The sequence below is a fragment of the Fundulus heteroclitus genome, unplaced genomic scaffold, assembly GCF_011125445.2.
Source record: "Fundulus heteroclitus isolate FHET01 unplaced genomic scaffold, MU-UCD_Fhet_4.1 scaffold_316, whole genome shotgun sequence".
Taxonomy (NCBI): Eukaryota; Metazoa; Chordata; class Actinopteri; order Cyprinodontiformes; family Fundulidae; genus Fundulus; species Fundulus heteroclitus.
This window is the reverse complement of record NW_023396726.1, coordinates 20,808-42,500: the sequence shown is the minus strand read 5'-3', so window position 1 is coordinate 42,500 and position 21,693 is coordinate 20,808. Positions and strand designations below refer to the sequence as shown.

Sequence of the window (21,693 nt, the reverse complement as noted above, 5' to 3'; positions counted from 1 at the left end):
TTTCATATACTATTATTACTATTATTTTCTTTCCCTCTTTCTCCTCTCAATTATTCGTGTCCTGACTCAGAATAAACTCACTTAGATAGGAAAAACATTCATAGAATGTATTTATTTATTTATTTTATATGCTGCTGCCGTCCTAGGGAGACATTTACAATTTATTCCAGCAAGTATTGAGTTAATAAAGCAACACACGTCAGTCAGATAAACACAAAACAAATAAATCATGACCAGCGGTACTATGCACACTACTTTTTTTTAATTACGCACCAACTCTGTAAACAGACCACATAGGGAAGCTTAAAAGTATAATATTCTCGCCTCAAACGATCTTAAAACGTACTTTTGAACAACAACAGCAGCAGAAAAGGGAATTTTTTAACTTACCGCTGTGAGCTCTGTTTGCGCTGTCTCAAATCAAGCTGCGGCCGCGGTGCATTCTGGGCAAGCGGTCAGTCTGAAGAACGCACAAGTCTGCTCTGATGCATGCTCGATAAAGAGGGCGGGCGAGAACAACATCCGGGGAATTCGGCGCGTTCTCGATTTGGCGTTCTCAGCATAGACATAATATAAGAGTAGACCCCGCATTGACTGTCGCTGCGCAGGAATTACGGGCGCCACCTTGGGGCGGTCGACTTGATACCTAATCCTGCTGATTCAAGCTGACACACTAATGATACCTCAGCACTGTGCGGCTCATTTTTGTTTAAATCGAGGGACTATTTATGTCAGGGCTCGAGGAATAACTTTCACAAGCAAGATGAAAAGACATTGTTTATATTTTTGATCAGAATGTAAGTTTTCTATAGGAGATACAAAGTTGTTGTTAGACATTAGTGAATAAACAGCATATATATATATATATATATATATATATATATATATATATATATATATATATATATATATATATATATATATATATATATATATAGTGAACCCTCGCTATATTGCGGTTCACCTTTCACGGTCTCGCTGCTTCACGGATTTGCATTGATGAGCCGTTCATTACAGTTCTCATCAGGTGGCGTGTCGGTTTATAAGAATCTTTTTGCCCAGAAGAAAAAAGAGTGACAACTACCGATAAAAATGTGTTCTTCTCCCGCTCCTGCACCGCGGGCTTTAGAAGAAAAAAACGCTACAGAGCGGAGTCACGGATGCAGCGCCTCAGTCAAAAGAGCAGTGAAATACACACGAGTCACTATTTGTCCTACTGTACTTTGTATTTTTTTATATTAATTTTTCATTTTCTCCCGTTCTAATCCAATGACTCGGGTCGCGGTGGGCCGCGCTGATCTCCGCAATTTGAAGCCTTCAGTTCGTATTGATTAAAATTATTATTTTACAGCTTATTTGTAAATAATAATAAAAAACGTTTATATAGTACTTTCATTTGTTAAACAAATGCTTGGGCCGGTAAAAAGGTTTTGTTCTATGGTTTCAATATACTATAGTGTATTTCATTGTATATAATAATTGTAAAAAAAATAATGGTTACTACTTTACAGATTTCGCCCATCACGGGTTATTTTTGGGAAGTATATGTACATATGTACATGTACAAATGTGTTTGTTTATATAGCAATAAAAAAATTATAAAAAATGTGTGCGTGGCTGTGTTTTGAAACATACATACATCATGTCAGAATATTCTATTACTTTTAACCCCACTAAGATTATTTAAACGCATTGGACCATTTGTTATAATAGCTATAGTTTTAAAGTTTTAAGCAAAACAAATGTGAAAATTAGTTCAACATTAAATGAGTTATAGTTGATTAAAATTGATTCTGCACCTGGTTAACACATTAGACTTAGCGGAGTTGTCGACCGCCCCAAGATGGCGCCCCTAAATCTCGTCAGCGCCTATAGGCGAGAGCGGTCGATGCGGGGTCTACTCTTTATATATGTCTATGGTTCTCAGCATTGGAACAGTGCTCGGGCTGAGGCTGATGACGTATCACGAGTACACGAGCACACGAGAACGCTCAAGAACGCATATTGAGAAACGGCCAATGTCTATGGGTGTAGGTACCAGATTGACTCGGGCTGCCAGATTGACTCGGGGGGCCTGCGCCTTTTGATTACGTCACAATACATAATTGTTTTAACGTTTGCACAATTGCGCAAAACATTTTGATTGGTCTGGACAGCTTGCTAAAGTAACTATAGCGGGGTGTAGGTTTTATTCGAAAGCGGGATTGCGGTTTGTAAACGGACAATTTTACGAAGAAATTCTCCATGGTCCCTGCGCCTTCCGATGACGTCACCGAATTCGCCATGGGCCTTGCGCCTCCCGATGACGTCACATTATGGCAACAAACTACATTGAGCCCGCGGTCTGCATTTGTAACGAGAATAAATTCAGGAGAATGAAGCTAAAGGGATACAAAAAATAAACTTGTAATATTACAAAAACAAAAATACTACGAATACAAAGTATATTCAGAGATTAAAGTCCCTCTGATGCTGTTTAAGTGACTGAGTAACTGCAGATTTGCCACATTTAAGATGGCGGAGGCTCTGACGCATCGCAGCATAGATATCCATAATAAAGGCTAGATGTCTCGTCCGCGCTGCTGGCCAATGGGGGTCGATGTCCGCACGTGGCGGCCATCTTGCCACAGGCAGCTCGCTCATTCGTAACATTGTGTTTCAATGGCGCATGTACTTAAATAACCATAACTTCCTCAATTGTCTAACGATTCTCAAACTGTTTGGTTTGTTAAACAAAAGTCAGACATGTAGTTATGACACTGCACACTTATGAATAATTATAACCATGGAATTTCATATAAAAAGAACATTGAATAGAACATACAGGTGCAATAAATATACAAATGCACAAGGTATTTATGTTAAATCAATATATGCTAATAAAACTCAATGGCAACATGATTATATATATATATATATATATATATATAAACACTTTTATTAGGGTGTGATTAATTATTCCACAGTTCTAATTTATTTATATTTACATACATACTTTTATAATATGAATATTACTGTTATAATAAAATATGAAATACTGACAAAAAAGGCTTATTGTGTGGCAACCTCTTGGTGTAGAAGCATAATCCAGGTTTCAAATTATATATAATTGTGTGTGTATATATATATATATATATATAAACACTTTTATTAGGGTGTGATTAATTATTCCACAGTTCTAATTTATTTATATTTACATACATACTTTTATAATATGAATATTACTGTTATAATAAAATATGAAATACTGACAAAAAAGGCTTGTTGTGTGGCAACCTCTTGGTGTAGAAGCATAATCCAGGTTTCAAATTAAAGGTAACACTTTGAAGTTTCATGTAGACTATTCGGATTATATATCAGGAGTAATTACACAAAAGTTCCTATTTTTAAACCATTGTAAAAGTGACATTAATTTGCTATTAAAATTGGTACAATAGTCCCATTCACAAGTATATATAGATGTAGCATGTTGAAATCCCCACCTACACTACTGTGATGGTATACACATGGAAGACAGAGATTTAAAAAATGACCCAAAAAACATAGCTTGGCTAATGCCCTTTGAAAAGGACGGTTTTATTGAGCTTCTGTTGCATGTTGTTGCTCTGTAAGCTAAGGTTAGTTATTTTGGCAATGTGGTGCAGCCTTAACTTAAAAAACAAGGACACAACCAACGTTAACAGCGTATGGTGGTGGCTGTCTATGCCATACTGTGTTTCTCCGATGTGCTCTCTGAGCACAAACACATCCTCTGACCCTATCCTCTTCCGTACAACGACCTCTAGCACTTTGATAGGCTGTGATCGTCTGGTACATGAGGTCTGACGAATGACCCACTCTGCTGTCCTGACCACATCACTGTGCCTTCTGATGGAATCACCAGATTTCCATTGTTTTTTAACTTCAGCAGGTGGTAGCTCTGGTCCTTGATGGCAGATGCAGCATCTGTTACCAAGCTGGCACGGCAGACATCACAGGACAGCTTCTTCAGAGCCCGTCGCTCAACAAATCCTGAAATAAGAGTTGGTATATTAAAATAATTTATAATAACCATGGGGAAATTAGGGGAACATTTATCTTTTTGGACCATTGTGAGATTGATTTCCCTCAAATTTACACCAAAGAGTAATTGTCATACAATCGTTATTGGTGTCAGTAAAACCTATATAATTGACCAGTGGTCTCAGCCTTGATAACTTGCGCAAGTAGCCGTGATGCGCAACTATGCTGCATGATTAAGTTATTTTTCAACAAGAAAATCTGCAATTTTGACATGTTCATGCATCAAGAATTATAGCCACGTTCATAACGTTTGTAAGAAACCAAACTGTTTGTAAATCCGTCAAGAATTCAATGAGATAAGAGTATTTGTGTTCGTGCTGATCACTCACCTTACATTAGGTACCACAGAGCACGCCAGAAAGCTTGCCTGAGGCAAGATGGCCGCCGGTGATGACGTTTGAGACTCCGCCGTAAGACATCTAGCCTTTATTATGGATATCTATGCATCGCAGCATAGGCAGATCCCGCCCAATGACGCGTCTACGTCATATAATGTCTGTGGTTTGCGCGGACACGCAAAACATTGTGATTGGTCCGGACAATTTACTGACGTAATTATAGCGGTATTGTAGGTATTCTTCGAGAGCGGTTTTGCGGTTTTGCGGTTTATTAACCATGGATCAGTTTTACGAAGAAATTCTTCATTATCTTTCAAAAGGGACTTACCACAGCCTAACTACATCCTGTTCAAGTCCTGATACCAGAAAGGCAACCATTCGTAAGACATCAAAACATTATACTGTTAAAAGTAAGTACCAGTGTGACTGACAAATGTGCAAAAATATGAATTAAACTGTGTTTCTAGAGCAGTATCTAAATGAATGTTTTATTTGTTGCGTTAGATGGGCAGTTGTATTACAACTACCAGGGCAAGCTCCGTCTGGTGGTGTTTCAAGCTCAGGTTTGTGAGGTTTTAAGGAGTTGCCATGACAACCTTGGTAGCGGAGGACATCATGGCAGGCGCCGCACAGTAGAGAAGGTGTTAGCTTCCTACCACTGGAAAACCTTAAGAGAGGATGTCAAAAAATGGGTAAGATTTTTCTAATTGTTTATTCTTCTGAATGAAAATTAGGCTATGCTATTAGATTTGCCAAGTTCTGTTTAAACTGTGATGCTTTTCATTTATTATAGTCCCTACATTGCTTCAAATATACAGTGTACTTGTGAGGAAATTAACTGCAATTATTTAATCACTTATTTTAAAGGTTGATGAGTGTCCTCGCTGTCAGCACCATGAAAAAATAAAAACTGTGGCACCCATCCTTCATCCTATCCAAGTCCAGGAAGCATGGACTGTCCTTGGGATAGATCTAATTGGTCCCCTTCCTACCACCGCAAAGGGCAAACGGTAATATTACATTTTTGATAAAGAGAACAGAGAACATGACAGTCATGGATACAAATTATGTTCAAAACAATCTGCTTGTATGTTGCAGGTTCATTCTAACTGCCACAGACCTATTCACCAAGTGGGTGGTGGCAAAATCCCTCTACAACAAAAGTGCCACTGAGGAGTCCAAAAAAATTGTCAATATTTGCTTGACTTTGGACTGGTAGAGAGGATTATAACCGACCAGGGGCGGGAATTTGTAAATGAGGTACAGTTTTATTTACAAATAATGTATATTTGTAATGAATCATATTGTATCACTCAAAGCTATACAAATGTGTCTACAGGTCAACCGTGGTGTGTTTGAAGCTTTGGGTGTCAAACACTGTATAACATCAGCCTACCATCCCCAGGCCAATGGACAGGATGAGCGCACCAACCGCAATATCAAGACTGCATTAGCCAAATACTGTGGGGAGGATCAAAACGACTGGGACATCCATCTACGTTAGTAGTAGCAGGCATCAACACATCCAAACAGGTGTGTAAGACAGTGTACCAGCAACATGTCCACGACATGTCCATGTATTAATTAAAAAATCAAGAGAGATTGGTCAGAATCACTCAAATGGCACTTTATTCTTGCAAAAATTGAGGATTGAGAGAAAATGCCTGCTGATCCGTATGAAGTTTTCCATCAACACACGGACATAGAAGACTGTAAAATGCTAATGATTGTATTTTTTTTCACAGAGATTTACAAAGTACACACCCTATGGTGCTCTGTTTGGAAGACACCCCCGCACACCAGGTGTAATAAACAACACAACGCAAGAAAAAGGGGATGATGACAAACGTGTCATGGTGATTGAGGAGACAGAAGAAGACCTGGAGGCCAAGGCTGCAGACATTGCAGATCTCCATGCAAAGGTGATGGTGAAAAGGAAATATATGTCTATGGAGTTATGTATTATGTTTTAATTAATCATAACATTATAAGAAACATTATTTAATATTTTCTCAGATTTACCAGAATATTGATTTCAGATGAATCCACAAAGTCTTTACTATTTTTAACTCTGTTGCAGATTAGAAACGCATGCTTCAAGCTGATTCAAGAAGCTGCCCAAAGACGTGTATGGTTGTCATGTATTAAAACAAACATTATGTAGAATTAAGCCCTTATAGTTTCAATTTTTTTCTTCTAATTAGTCTACTCTAAACAGTGAAACATTGCTGTTGTAAATCCAGTTTACCATTATGAATTTGTAATTTTTATCATTGTAGGGAAAAGATGTCCACATTGTAGACATGTACGTTGTTCCAACATGGAAGTCCAAAATGGGGGAGCCAGAGGCCGCTCTTCTCGTAAGTTGTTTTATTCCTTTGACCCTCTGTATTACTTTACACACCTCAATATGTCTTGATATACAATTCTGCAAATTCACTTGTTCAAAAGCGTGACCTGTCAAAAGACATAATCATCCCTGCCTGGAGCCAACAGCAAGGAAAAGCAGATCACTATTTGCTCTGCGTGAGTCCATTTCAGATTGTGTGAACTATCAAATTAAAATTTTGCTCAATGTATTCTGTAGTTTTGTCAATTTTTTTCTGCTTAGGATAACTTAAGTTTATTTGAAAATGGTTCACAGGTACTGAAGCCAGCAAAGAAAGAGCTCTTTTTGCTGGACTCTCTCAAACCAGATGGCTTTGGCGACAGTCATTTCCAAAGCATTTTTAGGTTGTGTAACATCACAATTAGCCCTGTTCTGTGTCTTGTTCAGTATGGGAGTTCTAAAGAATTCATAGTATTCAAAATTTGCAGGAACACAACACATTGGCCAAATGACAAAATTAAATTTCTAACCGTTGCTATCAAGTCTGCCTGACTGAGTATACTATGAATTCCAATATTTGGGTTGTAGAAAAATGAGCTTAAAGCCTCGTTTAAAGGCTGTTTCAAAGTTGAGCCTCGTTCAATGGCTATAAAATTATTTTTCAGTCCTGTTCAGTGGCTGTTTTTCTGACATTAATACATGTAAGAGGTGACTCATTTGCATTTCTAATGATGTTAACAGTGACCTCGCTCATCACATTGCTCCAGGCCATTGGACAACTAAGGTTGGAAAAGACATCGAGGTATACCTCTCCAGTGTATTAGGATTGTATTTTTAAGCTTAAATCTGCATTTTTATTTTTATTGTAACATTGGTACATTCTTCTTTGATGTTTGTCCTATTCTTTCAGAGTTTCCCTCACCAGATCACCGGAAACTGTTGTGGCATCTTTATATTAATGGTAAAAAAAAATCTAGTCTCTATTGAAACGTTTTTTTGTATAATTTTAATCCACCATAACTGAATAGATATTTGATTTTCACAGTATGCCCTCAGCATCAGCACAGGTGCTCCATTCTTGTTTACTGAGGTCAGTATTTTTTCTTCTGACATGTGACCAAGTACAAAAAGGATCTTAAATAAAATTTCCTATACCACTTGTTTGCAATTTCTACAAGGCTAAGTATAAGCTAGAACATGCTTTACCATTTGTTTGAGTAATTAAAATAATTTTTTTTAGAGGGACATGGTACACATTCGGAAGTGGTGGTGCATTAGTCTGATGGAACGATTCCAGATTGAAGGGTAAGACAATTGTAAATATAGTTCCCAAAACAACAAAATTACTTCCACATTACTTTAATCTCTTTTATTCTGTCATGAATGTACAGCCATGGTCAGAGGTTTGCACACTGGACTAGCGAGACTACAGCATTACTGAAAGGGTCACTGGAGCCAATATACAGGATCCCAAAGTCCAGAAAGAGGAAACATGAGGTGATCTTGGTGACGGTCCAAAGTGCTATTCTTCTGTTTATGATCAACTCATTAAAGAAATCCAGATTATTTCATATAAACATACATATTTCTTCCCTTTCTCCCCTAAAAGGTTGTGTTTCCCAAAGATGACAGATGTTTCATATTGGAGGTAATCTATTAATAACTTTCTTAAACTCCAAGCACATAACACTGCTTACACTGCATACAACACTGAATACAATACACCAGATGAATTAAAACATAAGGGAAATACAATATGTTTGTTGTCATTAATTTCCCATGCTCTCATTTCTCCCAATTTATGCCTTGATGATCAGAATGATTATCTTTTAATATATTTTGTTTTGCCTAACTTACATTTTACAGTTGTCAGCATGTCTGCTCTCTGAGATCCTCGGGGAAGTGGTACTCCTAGAAGGAGATCAAGCTTACATGACACTGGGGCTGGTCTGCACCACCTTCAGAGACATCATGTCCACTGTAGGTTTCAGGAGACGGGTGCATTTTCAGTGGTTTGACAGTAAGTGCTGTAATTAAGGGTACAGTGGTATCGTTTATGCATATTTTCACCAGCTCTTTGGAAATGTTCACTGTTTGTGTATAATTAGTTTTTTACAGGTGTTGCTAATTGGGGCAGGTTTTCGTTGTCATACAAGGAGGAGTTCTACACCATGTACAGCATTGAGACATGCTGCGAATGCAGAACTCTGTACAAAAAAAACACACCTGGTATATATATTTCAAACTTTATAGTCTTGAATCTATATAGATCCAAACGGTATTGTTGTAATTCGTCATTTAACACAGAGTGTAATTGCCATTGATCAGTGTGCTTTTTGTTTTGTTTCGGGTTTTTTTTTTGTTATTTCATTTTTTTCTACAGGATATGTTGGGAAAGGAAAAAGGGGAGTGCTGCAAGGTATTCACTCTGAAGACTCAACCCTGGATACTGCAGTCACTTTTGCAGCCAAATGCAATAGGTAAACATCAGTTAGATACCTGGCCTAGACTCAATTGGCTTACTGAAGTTTATCCAGAAGGATTAAAGTGTAAAATATAAAAGGAACTGAGTAATGCTATTTATTAGAAAAGCCTTGTAACTGGGAGATTCTTTAAAGCAATCCCTCTGAGCAGAGGTGGGATGCTGTTGTGCATGTGCAAGTTGCCCACAATACCTTGAACATAAATCAAATTATGGTCATTAATGTTTTACTTTACTTTTCTTCTTCATATAGTTATTTAATTAGTATATATATATATATTTTATTATTATTAATATATTTATATATTATTTATATATATATATATTATATATATATATATATATATATATATATATATATATATATATATATATATATATATATATATATATATATATATATATAATTTTTTTAATTTTTTTTTTTTACAAATGTTGAACAGGGTATGGACATATCAGATACAAGTGTAATGAAGATATTACACCTATGTTTATTGTTCCTCTCCTTCCTAAATCTCCAGGATGTCATCCATGGATCTGCCTGTCCAGAGGAGCAAACACCAGGACACTGTGGGATTTTTTACCAGCTCTTTTGTTTAAATGTTTGTGTTTACATGAGAATAAAGTTTGAACTGAAAAAAATATATACCCATTTCCTGTAATCTGTAAAAAAAATTAATGTTTTAATGTATTATAGGTATTTGGTCAATTACCGGACAGTGCCAAACGATTACCGTTTATTGGCTAAATAAAATAGATTCGTGACAAATAGAGACCGCGGGCGCAATGTAGTTTGTTTGAGTGGAGTTGCCATATCGTGACGAGTGGCGTTGCCATATTGTGACGAGCGGAGTTGCCATATTATGACGTAATCAAAAGGCGCAGGCCCCCGAGTCAATCTGGCAGCCCGAGGCCGTGGCCGTTTCTCAATTCACGAGAACGCGGCCGTTTCTCAATTCACGAGAACGCGAGTCCGTACTCGCGTTCTCGTCAAGTCTGTTCTCGGTAAGAACATAGACATAATATAAGAGTAGACGCGTCATTGGGCGGGTTCTGCCTCTGCTGCGATGCGTCAGAGCGTCCGCCATCTTAAATGTGGCAAATCTGCAGTTACTCAGTCACTTAAACAGTATCAGAGGGACTTTAATCTCTGAATATACTTTGTATTCGTAGTATTTTTTGTAATATTACAAGTTTATTTTCGTATCCCTTTAGCTTCATTCTCCTGAATTTATTCTCCTAAAGAATAAAAATATTTAAAATAATCTAACCTGGCCCCATTACTCCAGGAGTGAAATAATTCTGCAAACTGTGATTAATCTGGAAATGTTCCCCCTTAATTCTCATAATATGATGTTTTTATCATAACATTATCACTTTTGTGTTTGTGTGTTTATTTTTACTTTATTTACCTAGTACTTTTTTTCTCATATTATTAATTTTACCTCTTTAATACTCCCCCAAAAAGTCTGTTCCTAAAGGTTCACATGTGACACGGTTTAATGAAATAATGAAGACCACAATGTTTAGATTTAACAAATTGATCCTTATATTCATAACACATACACACACAAATGTATATATATAATATGTGTGTGTGTGTGTGTGTGTGTGTGTGTGTGTGTGTGTGTGTGTGTGTGTGTGTGTGTGTATTTATTGCAGCACAGGAATGAGGCATCTTCTCTGATCCACGTTCACAATAACAGAACTCAACTTTTTTCTGCCACATACAATATGGCGGTGACGTTGACGTGCGAACCTGCGCCCTATGACGCGTCTACGTATAAATGTCTGTGGGTAAGAACACAGGAAGATCGGGTCCGATTCAAGATGGTGGCCGGACCAATCGCTGTGTGATATAGCTGAGACGCAGATTTCAATCTTCACTCCTCCTTGCTAACATTATGCTCTCTTTTTGAGCCAGGAATGTTTATAACTCCTAACTTCTATTTTCTGCTCTACTCAACCTGATCAAGAGTGTCATTTTTGCTAAGACTGCGTTCAAGCACGTCGTCGAGCTAGCAGCTAACAAGCTAACTTCTGAATTCAACGGTTATCTTCCAGAACCTATCGATACTGCGATGCAACGGTTGGAGCACGGCTTTAAAAGGAAAGAGAAGGGGAAAACTAAAACTACAACTATAGTCTTGCACAAAGACACGATGTCATCGGCTGCAACCAGTGGTCCCAAGATTTGCTCTCCATCGGATCCAGCTGCAGGTGTCTCTGCCTCCGATCACAACTATATAGGTTCCCTGGACAGACAGAGCCCTGATCTATCTCCTCTACCGGATTCCGACCCAGATACCCCTGCTAAACCAGAGGAAAAGAAGCTAAAAGGTGACTTGTCTCTCTGTCAACTGCAAGACAACATTGTTAAGATAATCAATGATCGCTCTGATAAGCTAGAAAATATGGTCACCCTTAACACCGTTAGCATCGATGCTCTGAAGAAGTCAATTGACTTCATATTTACGGAAGTCGAAACGTTGAAGTCTGACATGAAAACTATGAGCTCCATATCCAAGAACACTGTACAGAAACTATCTGAAGTAGAAATGAGAATAAATGAAACGGAGCGATATCAGCGTAGATGGAATTTAAGGCTACACGGAATCCCAGAGGATAAACATGAGGACATCAGAGCCAAAGTTAGCGACATCTGCTGTGCCGTTGTTGGAGAGAACCAGGTAAAGATAAAAGAACATATTGATATCGCTCATCGTCTGGGTCGTTTCAACGATCAGCAGAGGGCGCCGAGAACCACTATGATCCGATTCACCAACAGAACATCCCGCGACCTGGTGTGGAAAATGGCTAAAACCAGCAGCTATCTGAAGGAAAACAGGCTGAGATTTACGGAGGATCTCACCACAGCTGACAAAGCTCTGCGTGAAAATCTGTGGCCATTAATTGAGGCAGCCAGGAAGGAAGGAAAAAAGGCCCACTTTGCTGGAGTCCGAGTGATCATTGAAGGAAAAGAAGTCAAGTCACCGCTACCCTCAACTGGACAGAAATTCAGTCCTGTCCTAATGGACACTACAAGCCCTTCATAAGTAAGATCTCCGGTTCTGCTCAGATGGTCACCTACACAACCTACACATTAATATTTGGCTTCCTTTCTATTTTCTAATCCTTGGAAGCAGTTTATCTATTCATTTGCATCATCTTAATTCACTCCACGGTTTAAGAATTGGCTATATGTTTGTTATTGAATTCTGGTTGACTGTGCTCTGCTGAATGTGTTTAAGTGTTGGGTGCCTCAGCGTTTCAGCACCTTTACATCAATTTGAGTTTGTCCTTTCTAGTTATTAATGCAGCCATAGTGTTCCAAACTGCAGGCTTCTCCTAGATGTTTTGACATGCTGAGTCACTTCAGCTCCAATCAGTTCATGGTTTAAATCCCACCATTCGGGATCTGAAGATTGTTTTCTGTGTTCACTTCTCCTATATTGTCCCTTTCAATCTTCTCATTAAATGCCAGGGGTTTAAGAGAAAATGTTAAAAGAAAAGCTTTATTTTTATTTGCAAAACAACAAAAGTCAGATTTTTGTTTTTTTCAAGAATCACATAGTGTAAGAAATGATGCATCCTTTTGGAAAACTCAATGGGGAAATGATTTATGGTTTTCTCATGGTTCAGAAAGGTCAGCAGGGGTCACTATTTTAAAAAACAAATTTAATGGTTCTGTTCTACACTCAGAAAGTGATCCTAATGGCCACTATATAATATTAATCCTGAATGTCAACAACAGCATTATCCTTCTTGCCAATATATATGGATATAATTCAAAACCTGAAAATGATTTCTTACTTGATGGATTAGAATCTAGTTTTCTACACTGGTTATCAAAATACCCAAATGCTCTGATTTTAATGGGAGGGGATTTCAACATTGCTTTGAATAGCTCCTTAGACCGATGGCCTCCGAATGTTAATAATACTTCTTCTGTTAACTTGTCCTCCTTTATAAAAAAATTTAATCTCATAGATATATGGAGAGTCAAAAATCCAAGTTCTAGAGATTATACCTGGTCTAATAAGAATCGCACGTTAATGTCTCGCATAGATTACTGGTTAGTTTCTGATTACTTGGATAAGAATAACGTTAATCCTAGAATATTAATAACACCTTTAACCGATCATAAAGCAATATCATTGATTGCCTCACTCAGTCCTCACATTTCTCCCACATTCAAAAGTTATTATTGGAAACTTAACAATTCTATCTTAACAAATGAATTAATAATTAATAAAGTAAATTCATTAATAAACCATTTCTGGAAAAAGGCCTTAATTGATAACAATTTCACTAGAAATTGGGAACTCCTTAAATTTGAGGTTTCACAATATTTCAGAGAATTTGGTGCTTCTCTATCTAAATCCAGGAAAGATGAAGAAACAAATGTAATATCCAGAATAACTGCAATTACTCAAAACTTACCTGAAAATTTATCTGAAAATGATTTAAAGGATTTAACCATTCAACAGAACAAATTAAATGAAATATACAGAAGGAAAGCAGAGGGGGCCTTTGTGAGATCGAGGGGAAAATGGCTGGAGAAAGGGGAACAAAACACTGCATATTTCTTTCAATTAGAAAAAACCCGTGGTCAATTCAACTCAATTCAAAAACTTAACATTAACAACTTTATCACTGATGATCCCAAAACAATAGCAAAGTATTGCTCCACTTTTTACAGTGAGTTGTATGAATCACAATACAATAAATCTGAATCTGAAACTTTCTTTACATATCTTACTGAAACTAAATCAATTAATGATGACCAAAGAGATATATGTGATAGTCCCCTTTCTCCTGCTGAAGTCCTGTCTGCCATCAAGCATCTAAAACTCAATAAATCTCCAGGAGTTGATGGCCTAACTTCAGAGTTTTACATCACCTTTGCAGATCAACTGGCCCCGTTCCTCCACCGGCTGTTTGCAGAAAGCATCCATAACCAAACCCTTCCTCCTACTCTGTGTCAAGGCCTTCTGACTTTAATTCCTAAACCTAAAAAAGACCCCCTTCTGATCGATAACTGGCGTCCGATCTGCCTTCTTAACAATGACTATAAAATACTAGCTCGAATTTTTGCGATGAGGATGAAAAGTGCTCTTAACTTTATAATTGATGAAACTCAAAATGGTTTCATGACACAAAGACATATAGCTAACAACATCAGGCTAGTGTTGGATCTGATTGACTATGCAGATTTGTGTCATGATGACAGCCTTATATTATTTTTAGATTTCCGTAAAGCTTTTGACACCATTGAACATAATTTTATTTTCAAAACATTAGAGAAATTTGGTTTTGGCCCTTACTTTTGTGCAGCAATCAAAACCTTGTATAAAAATGCTAATTGTTCAATCAAGCTTCATACTGGTACCTCTCCCAGATTCGATCTTAAGCGAGGAGTGAGGCAAGGTTGCCCGGTGTCCCCATACCTCTTTTTGATCTGCTCTCAATTACTTACAGATTTCATTAAACTCAACCACTTGAAAGGTATCACTATTGCTGAAAAAGAGATTATAATTAGTCAATTAGCTGACGATACCACTTTATTCTTAAAAGATGCTTCTCAGGTTTCTTTAGCAATTAATACAGTTGAGAAATTTTCTAGAGCGTCTGGACTCTACCTTAACATTGGTAAATGTGAACTTTTAGCCCTTAAAAATTGTAACACATCCTCCATCTATAATATTCCTGTAAAAGACTCTGTCACCTATCTCGGCATAAAGATCAACAAAGATCAAATCTCTAGAAATGCTCTGAATTTTAACCCTATTATAGAAAATGTACAAAAGAAACTCAATTCTTGGCTCCAAAGAGATTTATCAATTCAAGGAAGAATTTTATTAGCAAAAGCAGAAGGTATCTCCCGTTTAACTTATCCAGCTTTGTCTCTTTCTGTAAATAAACAAACATCTGACATCATTGATAAAATGCTTTACAGATTTGTATGGAAAAATAGAATTCATTATATCAGGAAATCAGTTTTAATGAACTCATTGGAACTTGGTGGCCTCAATTTTCTTGATTTTTCGACCTTAAACAATACATTCAAAATAAATTGGATTAAACAGTTTCTTAAAAATTCATCCTCAATCTGGAATTTTATACCAAACTATTTATTCTCAAAACTTGGTGGCCTTAAATTTATTCTTCTTTGCAACTACAACATTGAAAAACTCCCTATAAAGTTATCTAATTTCCACAAACAAATGCTTCTGTCCTGGTCTCTAATTTACAAACACAATTTTTCGCCCCATCGCTATCATATTTGGAACAATGGAGACATTCTGTACAAACATAAATCTTTGTTCTTGGAAAATTGGTTTGAACATGGAATCATTTTAGTTCAGCAGCTTTTCAGTCCTGATGGAGTCTTAATGTCATATTCTGAACTTCTAGAAAAGTTTGGTCTCCCCATACCTCCTAAAGAATATGCACTTGTTTTTGATGCCATCCCGTCTGGTGTCATAATGCTTTTTAAATCTTCTAGAACTTCTGCTCTGACTCCACCGGATCTGGACCCTGCTAACACTAATGTTGGTCAAATCTGTTTTTCTACTATAAAACGAAAGAACAACCGTGATATACATGCCTTATTCCAGAAGGACATTGTCTCTGCTCCAAATGCTATTTCGTATTGGAATAACTTTGCCTCCAACCTGGACTGGGGAAAAATCTGGTGTCTTCCATCTAAATATTTGATTATTAATAAGATCAAAGAAGTATCTTTTAAGATTATCCATCGTTTTTATCCCTGTAAATTTTTCCTGCAACGATACAAAAAAGACATTGACACAAACTGTTCATTCTGCCAACTCCATGAAGAAGATCTCTGTCATTTATTCTGGTCATGTAATTTCTCATGTATTTTCTGGCAAGATATTTGTACATTTATTTCCCAAACAATTCTTGATGGCTTTTCTCTTAACTATATAAATGTGTTGTTTGGATTCTTCTCTTATCCCACTAATAAAACTAAACATTTTTATATTATCAATCTAATTTTATTCGTTGCCAAATATCATATACATAAATCTAAATTTTCAAATCAGAAACCTCGCTTTGCAGCCTTTAGAGAGGAATTCAAACAATATATTAGATCTCTCGAATATTCAAAAAATAGAAAAGCCATTAAGACAATGGATTTGTGCTCCTACTTTAATATCTTTCTCAGTTAATTTTTCATTTATTTATTGGCTTTTCGATTTGTTTGTGCTTGATATGTAACACCCTGGCATTACTGTCTTGTCTGTTTTATTACTCATTTGTATTGTTAATTTTGCTTGTTTGTAAACCCCTTTATTATCAATAAAAAAAAAAAAAAAAAAAAAAAAAAAAAAAAAAAAAAAAAGAACACAGGAAGATCGGACTTGACGAGAACGCGAGCACGCAGCACGTATTGTGCATTGGAACAGAAGTATACTCGTGACGTCATCACACCCACAGCGCTTGAGCATTCCTTTAACGTTCAAAACTATTTATACACTACACCATCATATCTTATTGAAAACGGTTTTTTTTAATTAATTTCTAAAAAGTATAAAAAATATCTAAAATAATTACAGAACTGTGGGTATAAAACCAGCAATAGCGTGAATTTCTTTGTTGGAGTTGTAATTGTTGTAGTTGCAGAGGCAATTGAATCTTCTTTAAAAATCAACACTTTGTAGAAGCAAAATGAGCGATACGAGCAATATTGCTGTTGCTTCGGTCGTTGGTCAGCTTTACCAGCAGGCTGAAGAGGAGGTGATGCAGCTGAGGAGGCAAATCCGAGCAAGGAGAAGATTGATGCAGCAGAGGAGGCTCAGAAGGCAGGCTTTGCTCACCCATCTATTGCCAACTGGTAGGCATTTTAAGATTGACAGCCTATTTCCTACTTTTATCTTTAGAAAGACATTGAGGATGGTATTAAAAACGAGATCAGGTTGAAATTGTGACTATTTTTCCTATATTAATAAAAATGAAGACCCAGTTTTAACATTAATAACAGTAGGGTTAAGCTACTTTATTGCACCTCCTGACCTTCACAGCATTGATCATTAAGAAAGGAAAAAAAACACATTTTTATGTCTGTCCACCTTTACAGTGATTAATCTATAAATTATGTGCAGTTAGTTCAGCTCATTTTTCAGTGAAATGGTAAAAATACCAGAGAAGGGAAGCCATTTGTTACATTTACTATACATTTTACCTTTTCTTTCTTGAGAACTATAATTTCTGCATGTTAAGCAGTTATAGTTTGATGGTGTGAAAAGGTGAGAATTGAAAAAAAAAACAATTATGGTAACATTTGGCATTTTTTATTTACAGGAAGAAACAGGAACAAAATATGTGAGGATAAATACCTCTGTGCCAATCCTCCAAATATTTTTTAATGAAGGGGACCTGAAACCAGCCTTCAGGCTAAACAGGGCCACCATCATCCTCCTCCTTCAGCTGCTGCCCAGAAGGTCAATGGATGGCCACAGGAGATAGAGGTGCTGCTGACCCTCTACTGGCTGGCCTGTGGTGCATCCTATAGGGAAACAGCTTGCCAGTAAGATCTCTTACCTTCTTGTCCTTAAATAGAGCCAACAATGACACACAATTGATATATTATATTAATTGGATAGAAGATTAAGACATATCAGCATATTACCTAAATTACAAGTTAATTTTATATTTGGTACAGGTCAAGTGGAGGCACGCTACAACAGACACCACGCCAAGGCTGATAAACATCATTGAGCGTGCCTTTGGTGGTCTGAAGACACGGTGGCGTTCCATCTTCTTAAGGGCATTGGAAGTCCGTCTGACGTTTGCCCCAAAAGTAATCGCCGCCTGCTGCATCCTCCACAATATTACTATAGAGGCAGCGGACCAGCTAGACGTGGAGGATGAGGAGGTTGACCCAGAGGAGGACGAGGAGGTTGACCCAGAGGAGGATGACCATCCAGTGGCTGAAGACAGAATGCTGCTCCAGCTGGCTGCATGTTTAAGTGAACATGACTACACCTGACCTAATGTAGGTCAGTTGGAGTCATGTTCACATGCTGCTTCATTTCATTTTTTCACCACCTGTGAAAATACATTAAATATTCGTTAAATAATTTCCATTCCAACTATTTTTAATTGTAAGTTTATAAGCATTGTCTGTTTGTATAAGATCTTAATGAGTTATTTCTTTGTTTTAAACCATGTTAATAACTGGTAATAATTTGATGAATATACTACACCTTCATTCTTTTCCAAAGATAAAACATTTGTATAAAATAAATGTCTGGTTTTTCATATACTATTATTACTATTGTTTTCTTTCCCTCTTTCTCCTCTCAATATTTCGTGTCCTGACTCAGAATAAACTCACTTAGAAAGGAAAAACATTTATAGAATGTATTTATTTATTTATTTTATATGCTGCTGTCGTCCTAGGCAGACATTTACAATTTATTCCAGCAAGTATTGAGTTAATAAAGCAACACACGTCAGTCAGATAAACACAAAACAAATAAATAAATCATAACCAGCGGTATTATGCACACTACTTTTTTAAATTACGTACTAACTCTGTAAACAGGCCACATAGGGAAGCTTAAAGTATAATGTTCTCGCCTCAAACGATCTTAAAACGTACTTTTGAACAACAACAGCAGCAGAAAAGAGATTTTTTTAACTTACCGCTGTGAGCTCTGTTTGCGCTGTCTCAAATCAAGCTGCGGCCGCGGTGCATTCTGGGCAAGCGGTCAGTCTGAAGAACGCACAAGTCTGCTCTGATGCATGCTCGATAAAGAGGGCGGGCGAGAACAACATCCGGGGAATTCGGCGCGTTCTCGATTTGGCGTTCTCAGCATTGGAACAGTGCTCGGGCTGAGGCTGATGACGTGTCACGAGCACACGAGCACACGAGAACGCTCAAGAACGCATATTGAGAAACGGCCCGCGAGTCCGTACTCGCGTTCTCGTCAAGTCTGTTCTCGGTAAGAACACAGGAAGATCGGACTTGACGAGAACGCGAGCACGCAGCACGTATTGTGCATTGGAACAGAAGTATCATAGACATAATATAAGAGTAGACACGTCGTTGGGCGGGTTCTGCCTCTGCTGCGATGCGTCAGAGCGTCCGCCATCTTAAATGTGGCAAATCTGCAGTTACTCAGTCACTTAAACAGTATCAGAGGGACTTTAATCTCTGAATATACTTTGTATTCATAGTATTTTTTTTGTAATATTACAAGTTTATTTTCGTATCCCTTTAGCTTCATTCTCCTGAATTTATTCTCCTAAAGAATAAAAATATTTAAAATAATCTAACCTGGCCCTATTACTCCAGGAGTAAAATAATTCTGCAAACTGTGTGTATTCTGGAAATGTTCCCCCTTAATTCTCATGATATGATGTTTTTATCATAACATTATCACTTTTGTGTTTGTTTGTTTATTTTTACTTTATTGACCTAGGACTTTTTTCTCTCATTTTATTAATTTTACCTCTTTAATACTCCCCCAAAAAGTCTGTTCCTAAAGGTTCACAAGTGACACGGTTTTATGAAATAATGAAGACAACAATGTTTAGATTTAACAAATCGATCCTCATAACATATACACACACAAATATAAATATATATATATATATATATATAAATATATATATATATATATATATATATATATATATATATATATATATATATATATATATATATATATATATATGTGTGTGTGTGTTTGTGTGTGTGTGTGTGTGTGTGTATTTATTGCAGCACAGGAATGAGGCATCTTCTCTGATCCACGTTCACAGAACTCAACTTTTTTCTGCCACATACAATATGGCGGTGACGTTGACGTGCGAACCTGCGCCCTATGACGCGTCTACGTATATGATGTCTATGAGAAGTATACTCGTGACGTCATCACACCCACAGCGCTTGAGCATTCCTTTAACGTTCAAAACTATTTATACACTACACCATCATATCTTATTGAAAACGTTTTTTTTTTATTAATTTCTAAAAAGCTTAATAAAATATATATAAATAATTACAGAACTGTGGGTATAAAACCAGCAATAGCGGGAATTTCTGGGGAGTTGTAAGTGTTGTAGTTGCAGAGGCGATTGAATCTTCTTTAAAAATCAGCACTTTGTAGAAGCAAAATGAGCAATACGAGCAATATTGCTGTTGCTTCGGTCGTTGGTCAGCTTTACCAGCAGGCTGAAGAGGAGGTGATGCAGCTGAGGAGACAAATCCGAGCAAGGAGAAGATTGATGCGGCAGAGGAGGCTCAGAAGGCAGGCTTTGCTCGCCCATCTATTGCCAACTGGTAGGCATTTTAAGATCAACAGCCTATTTCCTACTTTTATCTTTAAAAAAACATTGAGGAGGGGATTAAAAACGTGATCAGGTTGAAATTGTGACTATTTTTCTATAAATAATTAAAATGAAGACCCAATTTTAAGATTAGTAACATTAGGGTTAAGCTACTTTATTGCACCTCCTGACCTTCACAGCATTGATCATTAAGAAAGGAAAAAAACATATTTTTATGTCTGTCCACCTTTACAGTGATTAATCTATAAATTATGTGCAGTTAGTTCAGCCCATTTTTTTCAGTGAAATGGTAAAAATACCAGATAAGGGAAGCCATTTGTTACATTTACTATACATTTTATCTTTTCTTTCTTGAGAACTATAATAATCTGCATGTTAAACAGGTATAGTTTTATGGTGTGAAAAGATGAGAATTGAAAAAAACAATGATGGTAACATTTGGCATTTTTTATTTACAGGAAGAAACAGAAACAAAATATGTGAGGATAAACACTTCTGTGCCAATCCTCCAAATATTTTTTAATGAAGGGGACCTGAAACCAGCCTTCAGGCTAAACAGGGCCACCATCGTCCTCCTCCTTTAGCTGCTGCCCATCCAGAAGGTCCATGGATGGCCACAGGAGATAGAGGTGCTGGTGACCCTCTACTGGCTGGTCTGTGGAGCATAGGAAAACAGCTTGCCAGTAAGATCTCTTACCTTCTTGTCCTTAAATAGAGCCAGCAATGACACACAATTGATACATAGATTATATTAATTGGATAGAAGATTAAGACATATCAGCATATTACCTAAATTACAAGTTAATTTTATATTTGGTACAGGTCAAGGGGAGGCACGCTACAACAGACACAAGGTGAGAAAATGGTTGAGTGTGTCTTTGGTGATCTGAAGACACGGTGGCGTTTCATCTTCTTAAGGGCGTTGGAGGTCCGCCCGACGTTTGCCCCAAAAGTAATCACCGCCTGCTGCATCCTTCACAATATTAGTATAGCAGCAGGTGACCAGCTGGACGTGGAGGATGAGGAGGTTGATCCAGAGGAGCATGACAATCCAGCGGCTGAAGACAGGGAGCTGCTCCAGCTGGCTGCATGTTTAAGTGAACATGACTACACCTGACCTAATGTAGATCAGTTGGAGTCTTGTTCACATGCTGCTTCAT

At 37.2% G+C, this 21,693-nt stretch overlaps 1 protein-coding gene and 1 long non-coding RNA gene across 2 annotated transcripts; one reads left to right on the top strand and one right to left on the bottom strand.

Moving 5' to 3' along the window:
• Positions 1–3,547: 3,547 nt before the first annotated feature.
• LOC118559543 lies at positions 3,548–4,501 on the bottom strand. The gene is made up of 2 exons (XR_004928923.1): positions 4,392–4,501; positions 3,548–4,011 (listed from the first exon to the last, which is right to left on the bottom strand). It is a non-coding gene; the product is annotated as an uncharacterized LOC118559543 (long non-coding RNA).
• Positions 4,502–4,651: 150 nt separating this feature from the next.
• Positions 4,652–8,930, top strand: LOC118559542. Its single transcript, XM_036130258.1, has 18 exons — positions 4,652–4,810; positions 4,905–5,092; positions 5,268–5,410; positions 5,499–5,660; positions 5,740–5,933; positions 6,146–6,322; positions 6,481–6,528; positions 6,680–6,760; positions 6,852–6,926; positions 7,045–7,133; positions 7,471–7,531; positions 7,640–7,690; positions 7,775–7,819; positions 7,970–8,034; positions 8,121–8,226; positions 8,339–8,377; positions 8,596–8,749; positions 8,838–8,930. Exons 6-18 carry the CDS (start codon positions 6,254–6,256, stop codon positions 8,855–8,857), a joined length of 903 nt encoding a protein of 300 aa, XP_035986151.1. The 5' UTR covers positions 4,652–4,810; positions 4,905–5,092; positions 5,268–5,410; positions 5,499–5,660; positions 5,740–5,933; positions 6,146–6,253; the 3' UTR covers positions 8,858–8,930.
• Positions 8,931–21,693: the final 12,763 nt, after the last annotated feature.

Coding starts and splice junctions, on each gene's coding strand:
- LOC118559542 (XM_036130258.1), top strand. CDS start 6,254: ATGGTGATTGAGGAGACAGAAGAAGACCTGGAGGCCAAGGCTGCAGAC. Junction 6,323..6,480: donor TTGCAGATCTCCATGCAAAG/GTGATGGTGAAA, acceptor ACTCTGTTGCAG/ATTAGAAACGCATGCTTCAA. Junction 7,691..7,774: donor GTGGCATCTTTATATTAATG/GTAAAAAAAAAT, acceptor TGATTTTCACAG/TATGCCCTCAGCATCAGCAC.